General features: G+C 39.3%; 1 protein-coding gene across 1 annotated transcript in view; it reads left to right on the top strand.

The window, feature by feature from the left end:
• Positions 1-9,697: 9,697 nt before the first annotated feature.
• The window catches only part of FHOD3 (formin homology 2 domain containing 3), a gene marked incomplete at both ends in the record, with an annotated part of 64,405 nt that continues 62,234 nt past the window's right edge, over positions 9,698-11,868 (top strand). The window contains one exon of the mRNA XM_010137557.1: positions 9,698-9,832. Within this exon, the coding sequence (XP_010135859.1) occupies positions 9,698-9,832 (135 nt within the window). The remainder of the gene's footprint in view (positions 9,833-11,868) is intronic.

Here is an 11,868-nt window from a genome sequence, read left to right on the forward strand (position 1 = left end):
TATATTTTCTATATGTGTATAGAAATACACGTATATATGTTTGTGTCTGTATCTATTTGAACCTGCCTAATACTTCACATCCTTACCAGTTTGCTACTTAGAATGGTTCAAGTTAGGTTCTTCCAGCAAGCATGTATTTCTAGCCATGAGGTATTGATTTAATCCTTTTTTCAAGTCAGTAATTACATTAACTTTATCTTTGAAGAAAAGCATCATTTTTCATTTGCTCATCCTCCTGGAGTAACTTGCCTCAATTTGCCTTTCCTGACACAAATTAAATTATTGCCAAATGAAACCGTAATAAAAAACTAACTGGACATTTTCACCCCCTTTTACCTCAGCAAAGTAGATGCAAGATAAACAAGAATTAGAGTACCCCACTGCTTTTGAAGTTTTAGATTTCCAAGCCCCTGCTGGAAGCTTCTGATTGCTACTGCAGCAAAGAAACCCCAAAGTGGTCAAACGCCGAGATGGCTAAAGATCATTGAGCCTGTCCTGCGAGAGGCTGATCCTGCTGGCCCTGCTCCAGTAAAGGAAACAAGCTTTCATCGCAGCATGCACGTAAGTGCGTTGCTGGTTTGGAGCCAAAATGCCTTGGCCCCATAGGATGAAGCCGTAAAATTCACAGATTCATGGAGAGTCAGGCCAGAGGGGAGCTCTGTAATCATCTGTTGTGACCTGTAATGGGACTCACAGAAGCTAAATGAAAGACCTCTGTACCTTCACATGTTTTCAAGTGGCAGCGTGTTAACTTCTCCTGGAAAGCATACCAGTATTTATCATTTCTGCTAGGAAAATATTTCATATTTTGAGGCCAACTTGTCTAGCAGCATCTTCCAGCCATTGCACCTCATCCTGCCTTTCTCTGTGAGACGGGAAAGTGCTCTGCCTTCAACTCTGAGGTTTCTCTTACATGTTTTAGGTGTCTGAACACAGTGCTTGGAGTTGTATCTCTGTCTTTCCTTCAGGTTATATTTACCGCTTTCCTACTCACATGGTAAAAATCTCTCTACTCTTGTTTAAATTTGCAGCTTGATATTCATGGTAGTTGAATTCAGCAGAATTTCTGCATTTTTATATTTGAGGGATGTTACAGCCTGATATTTTTTGTATATTAGTCTGTGAGAAGTGTGAAAAATGTGTGCACATCAGAGCTGTGTGTTGCCTGCAGAATGCCTGCAGTTATTTCTTGAAAGATAATTACAGGTTTGGATTTTGCATCAAGTCATGTTCTTTTTGAGTGCATTGCCATTGCAGATGTGTAGTTCAGCGGGTTCTAATGGAGTGACTGCTTTGAAGAAGAGCAGAAGCCTGCTTTAATTTCATTATCCTGAAAGACACGGGCTGCAGAAATGCCCACGCAGAGATTGTCAGATAGAATTTGCACATTGTGTAGTGCATGATGCAACACTCGGCACAAATCAGTAAGTGGAAAGCATTATGGAACTTTTCAGAGTCTTCTGTCAATGGTGTTTGCCTTAGATTACGTAAACATTATTTCCTACCTCCTGATGGTAAAAATTTACACAGATTCAAAAACACAAAAAAGGTTTAAAGATGAGGGGTGGCAGAGAAAGACACTTGATAAGAAGCAGATGCGTATCTGTGGTTAGCTCTGAGGTGCGTTTTCTGCTTTCAGATTATGATTACAGTTATCCAAGGCCTCCACAGAAAGATTCCTGTCTTTTATCATGCAAGGAAGAGCTTCAAATGCAGTTCCTGATACTGTTTATCTGACCTTGAGAATGAGGAGGAAGGAAGAAGCATCATTTAGAGCAGTGCCCAGTGAAATGAGTCATGCCTCATTCAGTTACCTCGACAGGCCTTTCAAACCCTTGGCTGCATTTTGCTTATGTAAACAAGAGCTACAACTTCGGTGGAAAGAAGCAGTATAGTTCACATCCTAACTTTCATACTTTTCAAACCCTCTTTGGCTAGGATCATTAGGGAACCCAAAAGAGAGTATAATTCAGTGCAAAAGTAACTAGATTTCGTTCCGCATAATGTATGTATTTCTGATCGTACAGCAGAAGAAAAGGCTTGCTTGACTGTTTTCCAGTTTCTAAATTCATCTGCAGCCTTCTGCAAACTTCTTGCAATATTGTTATTTTCTCTCGTTTCTCTGGGTCCCCTGCGGAGAGCCGTATTTCTGAAGTGCGTATTGTAGCCATGGGAATCCTGCTGATGGAGGGCAAATTGCAGGGCACTTTCTATTCAGCCCTTCATTGGAAGAGAAGAAAGGGTACATTGGTTCTCTCGTATCCCTCTGCTTGTGAAAGTTGTTCCTAATGCCTTAGAATGCCTAAGCCAGTCTTTCCTGTTTTCAACTGCCAAAGACTGCTTTGCTCCATGAATATACTGCTCCCACTCACCATGATTTAAATCACCAATCACTCTCTCCCCAGATCCTAAAGAAAAAAAAAGTCTATCTCAATTTCTTAAACTCATTAATTTTAGTGACAAAGGGAAAGAACAAGACATGGCTGGAGCACACCAAGGAGAAAAGCCCTTTTCTGTACCTCTGAGTTGCAACCTTGCCTGGGGGAAGAAGATGTTATAAGACTGTATTTCCGTGCCTTTGCTCACACCTAGGATATTTCTGTTTAGCCAGATACTGACTTCTCAGGCTCTGTATCTAAGACCATCACTCAAATTGGAAGCTGCAGCCAGGAATCTGTAGCTGGACGACAAACTCATTACTTGCAGAGCTTCACACACCTCAATAGTGTGTTTTTGGTGGTGAAGTATATGCATTGTTGATCATGTGCGTAGTTAGAGGACACCCTGAAGGAGTCTAACAAGGAATATAACTTCTAAGGCAAGAGCTCTTGAATTCAGCGCCATCTTTAATTCATTCTGTTGCCAGAAAAGTATCCTGCTGGTGTGTTTGCCAGGGCAGCTTTCTTCTTCTGCATTTGCTGGGATACAGTTCCTACTGGACTTGACAGTCAAACACTAGTGCACTTAGCCCAGCTTGAAAAGCCTTCTACTCCAGGCACTCTGTGCCAAAGGAACAAGAGTTCATGGTCCCTGTTCTTTTGCCTCTATCTGTTAAATCAAATACCAGAAAGTTCAGCTTGCAAACCTTCACTTCTGGATCCTCTTGGCTAGTCACTGTGACCTTAGTCTCCACCGCTGTCTGGTCTCTCTGAAGTTCTTCCAAATCTCCAAGCTTGGTAAGGGCCTGCTATGGTATTTGCAAATTATTCCTGTTTGATGCACTCTCCAACTTTTCTGTTAGATATGTTAGAATGTTAAATAATAGACTTAAGAAAGATTAAATATGTTTCACATTTCTTAACCTGTTTTCCTTCTTACTTCAGTACATCACCTTGGGCTCCCATGATGCAAGGCCTTGAATGTGGAGTGTCCATCTCCATGTTCTTATATACCTTCCAAAGGAGATGTACCTTCGAGCATTTATTTCTACAACACATGCACGTGGACACTGAGATTAGCATGACTAGATTATAGGTGATTTTTTTTTCTCCACCGATTTTATAGACACTTTCAGCATAAATATGAAGTGCAGAGAAAGTCTGCAAATACTCTTGAGTTTTATTCCCTCTCCAGGTTTTTCTGGAAATCTGGTGCTTTTTTCAAATTTGTATCTCTTCAAAGCAAAACAAAACAGAAAAACTGCCTGAGAATGCTAAACAGCTTTTCAGTTTAACTTTATACTAAAATTAAAGCTCCTTGTAATTCACAGCATTGGGGAGGTGCTGCTGGATGAAGCTTCTTGGCAAGTTCTCTTTTTTTTATTTTCTTCTTTTTCATTAGCCATCTATCACTACTCTGCTCTCTGGAGTTACCTTACTCCAGCTGTTAAGCACTGAGGAAAAACAAGAAACCTATGAAACAAAAAACCCACTATACAGCCTACAAAGCTGCTGCTCTCCCAAGAACAGCTCCTCTTTCATTGGTTTTCTCTTCTTTCTGCTTCTACCATCTTCTTTGTGTCTTAATATGTACTTCTGGGCACTGAGACCAGGGACAATGGCTATTTTTTTCTTGTGGTAAATGCCAAAGCACATCTTTCACTCTGAATAACATAATGAGAAAGGGATAGCTTGGTAGTTGATAATAGTGGCCCACAGCAAAAGCCTCAACTTTATTGCTGAGATTTTAAGAGGAAAACTGACCTTGAATTGCTTGATGATTTACAGTTGGGAAGCAGCAGTGGCTTGCATGGGCTTAGCTGCCTGTCGAACTACTGTGTAAGCAGTATGCTTGATTGCAGCTTTGTAGGCTTCATCATAGGGCATATGTTTAAACAGAAAGCATGAGCCAGGTTATGGTTTCGGGCTGCAGTGCGTTGCTGGCTGAAGATGCAGCGCTGATGCTCGGGGGCCACGTCCCTTAGCCTGGATTTACGGGGTGGGGGAATGGTGCCTGCAAGCCACTTCCAGGCAATTTGTGTCGCACATGAGGATGAGAAACCATGGGTTGGAGAAAGACAGAAGCACTGTAAAACCTGTACGCATCAGGCTGCAAGAGGAGTGTGTATATAGAAAGTCCTCGCGCTTTGCCCTGGCTCTGTGCAGCCCTGCCCCACTGTAGCTTTATTTTGTGTAGCCCTCACACCAGTTAAAAGTCTAACCTTAATCAGTTCTTCTCTTGCTTATTCTCAAGTTTCTTTCTCAAAGGAAGCATTACTCAGTAGTTCTATCTCTCGCTTCTGTGTTTATTTTTGAGGGAAGTTTTGTAAAGATTCCTCAAGTAGTGTTTAGTCTGTTAATCTTATATCAACATGCTTTTCAATTTGCCGTGTCATGTAGGGAGACATAACACACAGAGAGTTTCTTTAACTGTGAAAAGCAATATGGCTCTTGGCAGCTTTGCCTCCTCTTTTGTCTCTTTCTAAGTTGGAAAGCGGATTTGTTTTGTTAAAGCCAAGAGACATTTAGAGTTACTTAAGGCCTGAGCAGGAGCTGCCGACTTTTGTTCCCTCTCTGTAGGATTCTCTTGACTGCTGGAGCAGATCCACTTTGGGGAAATGGGAAATTAGTGCTTTCTTATTAAGGTTATTGATGATTCTGACCCTTGTTATATTAAAGAAAATCCTGAATATTAACCTTACGACCTGAAGGGATTTCCTCTCATAAGTCATCTGTTAATTTTTTTTTTAGCTCCTAAAAATATACATTTTTATTTTATATTCTTGTTATAGATATCCATTTCCATGTAGCAAATTTTAAAAATTCAACTAACAGAGGAAAACGCAGCCACAAGAGAAGAGTATTTTAGAGTTAATGTGAATGAAGAACATTTGAAGTTGGTAATTGCAATTTTGTCCTAATAAAGTGGCTTAGAGTAAGACAAATGTTTTCTTCAATTTTCAGTAAAAGTAGATTAATTTAGGTCACATATTCCTCTTCACAATATGTGGTCTATGATGGAGTATTGACAAGTTCTTAACAAAAATGTGAGATACCTTTGGTCTCCCTGACAGCTTGTGCTTTTAATGTGTTTTTAATGATTGTTAGTTCACTGCTGTGTTAAATGCAGTAGGTTAGCTGTGTGTTTTCTTTCTGGGATAAGAGTGTAATCACATAGCTTGTTTAGTTTTTTCTCGTTTTAACAGCAGGCAGAAGAAAACTTTTCTTAATAGTTTTATATTAACAGTCCATTCTTAATATCCTTGTATTCTCTACAAGACTAACAATGGTAGTCAGAGTGAGCGTCCTTCTGGATTATAATTGTGGAGTTGAACAAATGTTTGATATTACCAGCTGGTAACATTAAAATGCTGGCGTATATTAGATGTAATGCCATTTTGTGAGTGACCACTCTATATGCTTTCATTGAGTACTCTTTTCTGTCAAAATCTCTTACCACGTTTGATTCAATGCTGGAATATTTTAGCCTTTTCCTTGCTTACCCACGTTAAGTGCTATTGCCAGGGGAATACAGAGACAAAAAATCAGGCTTTGCAGACAAACCAAACACAGACAAATCCCTTTTCAAAATATGTATTTGAGGAATACATCTTACCATTTGCTTTTTCCTTCTGGCTGTTCTACAGGTTTGTACATCCTGAAAGTAACATCTGTTTCCTCCAGGTTTATGTAGAAAATAAAGGATACAGTTTACCAGGTACTAAAATCTGCTCATTTACAGTTGCAGTTCACAATAAAAAGAGGATGGATGCACCCTAATACCAGCTGAATTGCAGTGTTTGATAGCAACAGGGAAGCTGTGAGTTTATGAGGTTTCATGATGCAAATGGTCTCAGCATTTGGTATGAGGTGTGGTCTTCTTAGGGGAGATGTGGGCTGGGCACTGCAAGGTCTAACCATAAAGCAAGCACCAACTCAGCAATACCAGTGATGTTTCTTTGTCATTCCTTTTCTAAATGTGACTGAAAACCCCAAACATGACTATTTGTCTTTTAAGAAATCAGTGCCACATGAGGTATCATCTGGCTGTATTCCTGTCTAATTATGACTTGTTTCAACAGAACCTTCTCCCCATTTTGGTTGTTATATTGTCATGCAATAAACTGTTGGATGCAATATGCTGTCCAGAACTGACAGTCCCAGTTTGGGACAAATTAATTGAATCAACTGTGTGTTTGCACACAATACTGTAGCTTGTAATTCAGCTGACATACAGATTCATAAAATAACCGGTGGGAAATACCAAGTTTTGGCTAGTTAATATTGATTTGATTAGTTTTCAAGAGGTGGCAGGCTAATATGGCACATGGATATTAATTTTCAGTTTCTTAGACATTAGAGGTTTTTCTGGCTATGTGACTGTGGATCTTTTAATTAGATTGTGAGGCTGCTGTTCATATCTCTGCAAGTTTTAGCCACGTGAGCAAAGCTAGCCAAGCTGTGCTAGATAAAACCTCCAAACAAGGTGTTTTGAAAGGTGGAGATATTTTACTGCCTGGGTCAGGTTAGAATCCTGTCTGCAGGACTAAGCTGCACATCTCCATGTGATTCCCCTGTAATCCATTGGATAAGAATGTGTATTGCTGTAGAGCCCCGAAAAACTTAGTCAGAGCTGACCATTTCCAACCTGCTAGATGCTGTACAGACCTACGACCACTCTTTTGGTCTATTAGCATTACCCTGTCCTTCCCTTCATTTTTCTTCAGACTTTATAAAGCCGTAACTTCCTTTGACTCCAAGTGGGGTTTGAAGACTTCAGGACAACTCGATGGAATGGGATAGTACGCTAAATGCACAGAATAGATAATGAGCACAGACAGACTTGATAGGGGCCATCTTTTTGCCGTGTCTTCCAGTTTAATTCCACATGTCTTCATGTGGAGTCACTGTCCAATTTTTCCCTTCTGAGAGCAATTTCTGATAATACATCCAGCCTTATTGTCATGGGTTTTCATGCTGCCAGAGATGGAGATCTAGCTTGTGAATCTCAGTACAGTCATACTACTGTTTCTGCTGACAGATTCATCTTGCAATATGCATTCAAAAATCAAAAGTTAAATTTAAAATATGTTCAAGGGAAAATTCACCAGACATACTTGACTGTCAGGATTTGAGGATTTTTTTTCCCTCTTTTCTTAGTGCTGAGGCATATTAGAGATTTTTATGGTTTTGAGTGTGATCCAGCATTGATACTGTAGCTCTGCAGGAGTGCCAGCAGGGAGGCTTACAGAATATCAAGTTTTATACCATCTTATGTAATGTTTATGCGGGTGGGACATTACATATTGAAATTCAATTTATTAAATTATTGAAATTGTATTCATTCTGCCCTGCTGCCAGTGGAGCTGAAATGCCTGTGTTTTGTAATGTTCCTGCTTGCAGGGACATAGATGCTCAGGGAAGATAGCTTTGCATTCATGTTTTTGTCTTCTCCTGCACCTATTTTCACTGATGAGTTGGTGCCTTTATGCGAAATGCCTACATTGTGCAGCCTTAGGCATGTAAATAAGGGAAAAGGACTGAGTTCTTAAAAAATAACAAAAATTTATTCAAGTTTGCATTGCTGGTTTAGGAACCTTCATTTAGACAGAGTTTAGTTTCTTTTCAGAGAAGAAACTAAATTATGTATTTCTCTCATTAATCGTTTCATTGCAAAACTCATGTTACAACAATGCACAGAAACCGCTCTACATGAGTTATGGCTTTCTGATTTTCTCAGTCTAATTCAATCAGTGTGGATACATTTACATCTATATAAAGCCATCCTGTACATTACAGATTTTTCCTGTCTAAGAGACAGACATAAAGATATGTTTACTCTGAGGTCACTCTGTTGCCATGTGAGAGATTGGTGGTTCCAATACCACAGTGGGTATTGGAGGAAAGATGTGTGAGAGGAGCTACTCTCCTAGCCAAAGTAGTACTCGCAGTAAAATAAATTAAAAACCTGTGTCAAGACCAAACTATAAGTGAATATAAATTAAGCTTTTCTAAAGTGTATTTGCTAACTGAAGCTGTTTCCTCTCAAAGAAAAAATAATTTACCTATTTGAGAAGTCTTTACTTTAGAGGCTGCCATTTCTGACAAAAAAGGTCCCACTTCTTTAGCTGGGCATTTACTCACCTTCTCTCTTAACAGCCTCTTAACAGCTCTCTTAACAGTTGCATCTTAACAGCCTTCTGAACAACAACTAGAAGTTTGATGTGCATTGCCGGTGGGGACATTGAGCCTTCTTCATTGTGGTAACCTACCATGGAACATCCTGCTCATAGTTATGGTAGGAGGACTGTGGACAAAGGCCCCTTTCGGACTAATTCTTGCCTAGCTATAAAACAGGTGGTAGTAAACTGTTATTTTTGTTCACTGTGGTCAGAGCAAGAACAACTGGGTCCAAATGGCAAAAAAAAAAAAAGAAATTTAGGCTAGATGGCCAAGGAGTGTGTTTTGCTGTCAGGGGTCGTTAAACAGTATATGGGTATGGTACGTCCATCATTAAGGGTTTTTAGGGCAGGTCAGACTGTTTTCAAGAATGGTTTGAGAAAACTAAATCCTGCCCTGGGCAAGGAGAGGAAAATGGATAATCTGTTCTCCTTCAGCTCCATTTCCTCTGGGTTTTTTATAACAATCTCAATGCTACTTTATTATAACTAGCTGTGCTGTCCCGGTGTATTTTACTGATATAAGTGATTCATTTTGCTCTTGCAAGTCATGCAATGAGGAAGTCACGACAATAGAATTTGTCAAGATATAAACAAAAAATATGCCCCTACTTAGGAGAGCATCTAAATTCTGAAGGGCAGTTCTGACATCATCTTTTATTTTTGTTTTTCTGTACACAGGATTCACAGGTGTTTGTCACACATCTGTTTTTAACATCACTATGTAATGTGTTTGGAAAGTGCTGGGAAAATATTTCAGCTTTTTTTTTCTTTAAAATTTCAAAAATCCTTGACAGGATTCAGCTTTTCAGTTAACAGGATTATACAGTAAAAAAAATTATTTAGCCAATATTGCAGTGGAAATAGACTGAAAAAGTGTTACAGATACTTTATTTATTTGTGCTTCAGAAATTTGACAGTTTAAGAAGGCTACCCTATATGTTTCTTTTAAGCTCATCGCAGTATCCAAAATCATTTTAGTGAGAAGACACGTAGCCAGTGCTTTGAAGCATCCATACACAAATATTGCTATGGCATTCTGTTGGTAGAGATTATGGTTTTTTCTGAGTGATTGCTACTCATTTTTTGCCAGTATAATCAATAAAAGTGACACAGAAATCTGATCTTCCTTCTCTGCAGGCCAGCTTTGGGTGGTCTCCTTACATCATCTTTTCGGCAGCACCAGGAGTCTTTGGCAGCAGAAAGAGAAAGACGACGTCAGGAGAGAGAAGAAAGGTTACAAAGGATAGAACGTGAAGAAAGAAACAAATTCAAGTAGGAACCTAATTTGCTCTCAGTCTATTGCTTTGATATGTGATGGATTTGTAAATCAGTAAGACGTTCAATTGCAAAATAATTGAATAGTTTGTGTCTCTTTAGATATCTTTCTTGATCTAGGTATCTTAAGAACTGATATATGAAACACCATTATGAATTTTGGCATTTTTAATAAACCAGCAACTTTTTTCAAGACAGCTATGTATTTGGCAATTATACTGTCTGGATATCTGTAGAGGCCAAGTTTTATTAACTAATATACTCCTCAAGGTATAATCTCAGTGAGGCATAGGGATTGAAGATGAAACAGTGGAAGGAGGGTGTGGAGAAGGGAGGAAGGGACAGCACGAAGATATCTCTTTATTCTTATGTTCTGCAAAGTGAAAGTGTTTCCCTGTCTTGGGAGATATGGTAGTGTATTTTAAGCTACTTTTCCCTGCTTTTCTGAACATACGTTTCTTCCTTCTGGAAACAGCAACTGACAGAAAGTAATTGTCAAAATTATTGCTTAAACTATGGCCAAACAAATGTCCCAGCTCGATATAGGACTTTCCATTTCCCATCTAAGAACCTGTTGTGTGCTATGGGATCATAGGTGTGATGCCTCATGACATTAAGAGACTAGCCCTCTGTTACTATGACAAGCCCTTCTGTTAAATCCATGCCTGGAAAGACTGCGGTGGGCTTAGGATAGGTAAGGAGCCAATACATGAAGTGGTTTGCCTACTGTATGAAGAGTGTACACTAAGAAACCAGTTTCCTCATAAACGGGAGTGAAAAGTAAGCATGTTTTTTAGTCGTTAGAAGACATAACGTAGTAATCTAAAGAACAGTAGGATAAATGTTTCGTAGCCTTAGAGTTGGTATTTAGGGAAAAGATGGCACTGGGTTTCATGTGAGATTGTTTATTAGTGTGCAGGATTGTTTTCGCTGTAATCATCTCTTTAGTAAGAAGTGGAAATGGTCTGTGTCATAGTGAATTTGGAAAGTGGAGTAGCTTGCTAGTGGTTGGTTGGTTGGTTGAAGGAGATATTCTCCTGGCCCCAGAAGATAGCTAGTTAAGAGAAAATGAGAGGCAAAGAGAAGGTGGAAGAGCACCATAATAGGATCTTTGGCAGCCAACAGCTGCCCAAGTTCCCCTGAAACAGAAACAATCAGGTCTCGGTCTTCAAGCGTCTTCCAAAACTCTCCCTCTAAGTGGTATCATCAGGCTGCAGCAGGCTGCCATGGACAGCTAGCATCATCTTTCAGAAAGGAAACTCCCAGACCAAAAAAGCCACCAGGACATTTGGCAGCTTGACCTGTTTGAATAACAGATCTGCACATTTCCCTAGAGGTTGGCTACAGCAGTTGTTCTGTCACTAAAACAGCTTCCTTAAAATCATAAAATCAAATTTTGAAACATCTTCATCCCATTACTCCAGAATCAGAAACTGGTTAACTAAACATCTTGATTGTATTGCATATTTAAGATGACAATTTTTTAATGTCCAGTATTTTCATCTTTTAGATTTGAGTTCCCTGGTCACCCAAAAGTTATAACTTGTATTTGAGTAGAGGGTCTCCAAAGCCACCATACTTCACAGACTGACATGAGGAGGACAAAGCCACAGCAAATAGTCATGGACAGTTTTGTAAGAGTTCTTGGGATTACAATATCGTATCATCAGTCTGGCTAGAAACCCAGTCTCTGAAGATATATTTTTGATTAAAAATAGGACTTGCAATTCACAGTCTTTAAACTCATGAGCAGTACTGGATTTACCATCATGACTCATTTGTTATCTCATTTTTTCCAGCTTTGCCTCAAGAACATTGCAGTAGATTCTGGCACCATTATTGACAAATTGAGGATAATTTAAACAAGAGCATCTCTAGTTGTGAAAGAGCTTGGTTTTAGGAGTGGTGTAAAAAGCTTCGTAAGCTATGGCTAGCAAAAGGAATGCTTTATATAATGAACATTTTTCTCAGTAGAAGGGCTGTTGTATCCGGTCTGTGTATAGAACGATGTGTCCTAAAAGAAAAGGGTGTAG

This window comes from Buceros rhinoceros, unplaced genomic scaffold (assembly GCF_000710305.1).
Source record: "Buceros rhinoceros silvestris isolate BGI_N320 unplaced genomic scaffold, ASM71030v1 scaffold11716, whole genome shotgun sequence".
In the NCBI taxonomy this organism is placed as follows: domain Eukaryota; kingdom Metazoa; phylum Chordata; class Aves; order Bucerotiformes; family Bucerotidae; genus Buceros; species Buceros rhinoceros.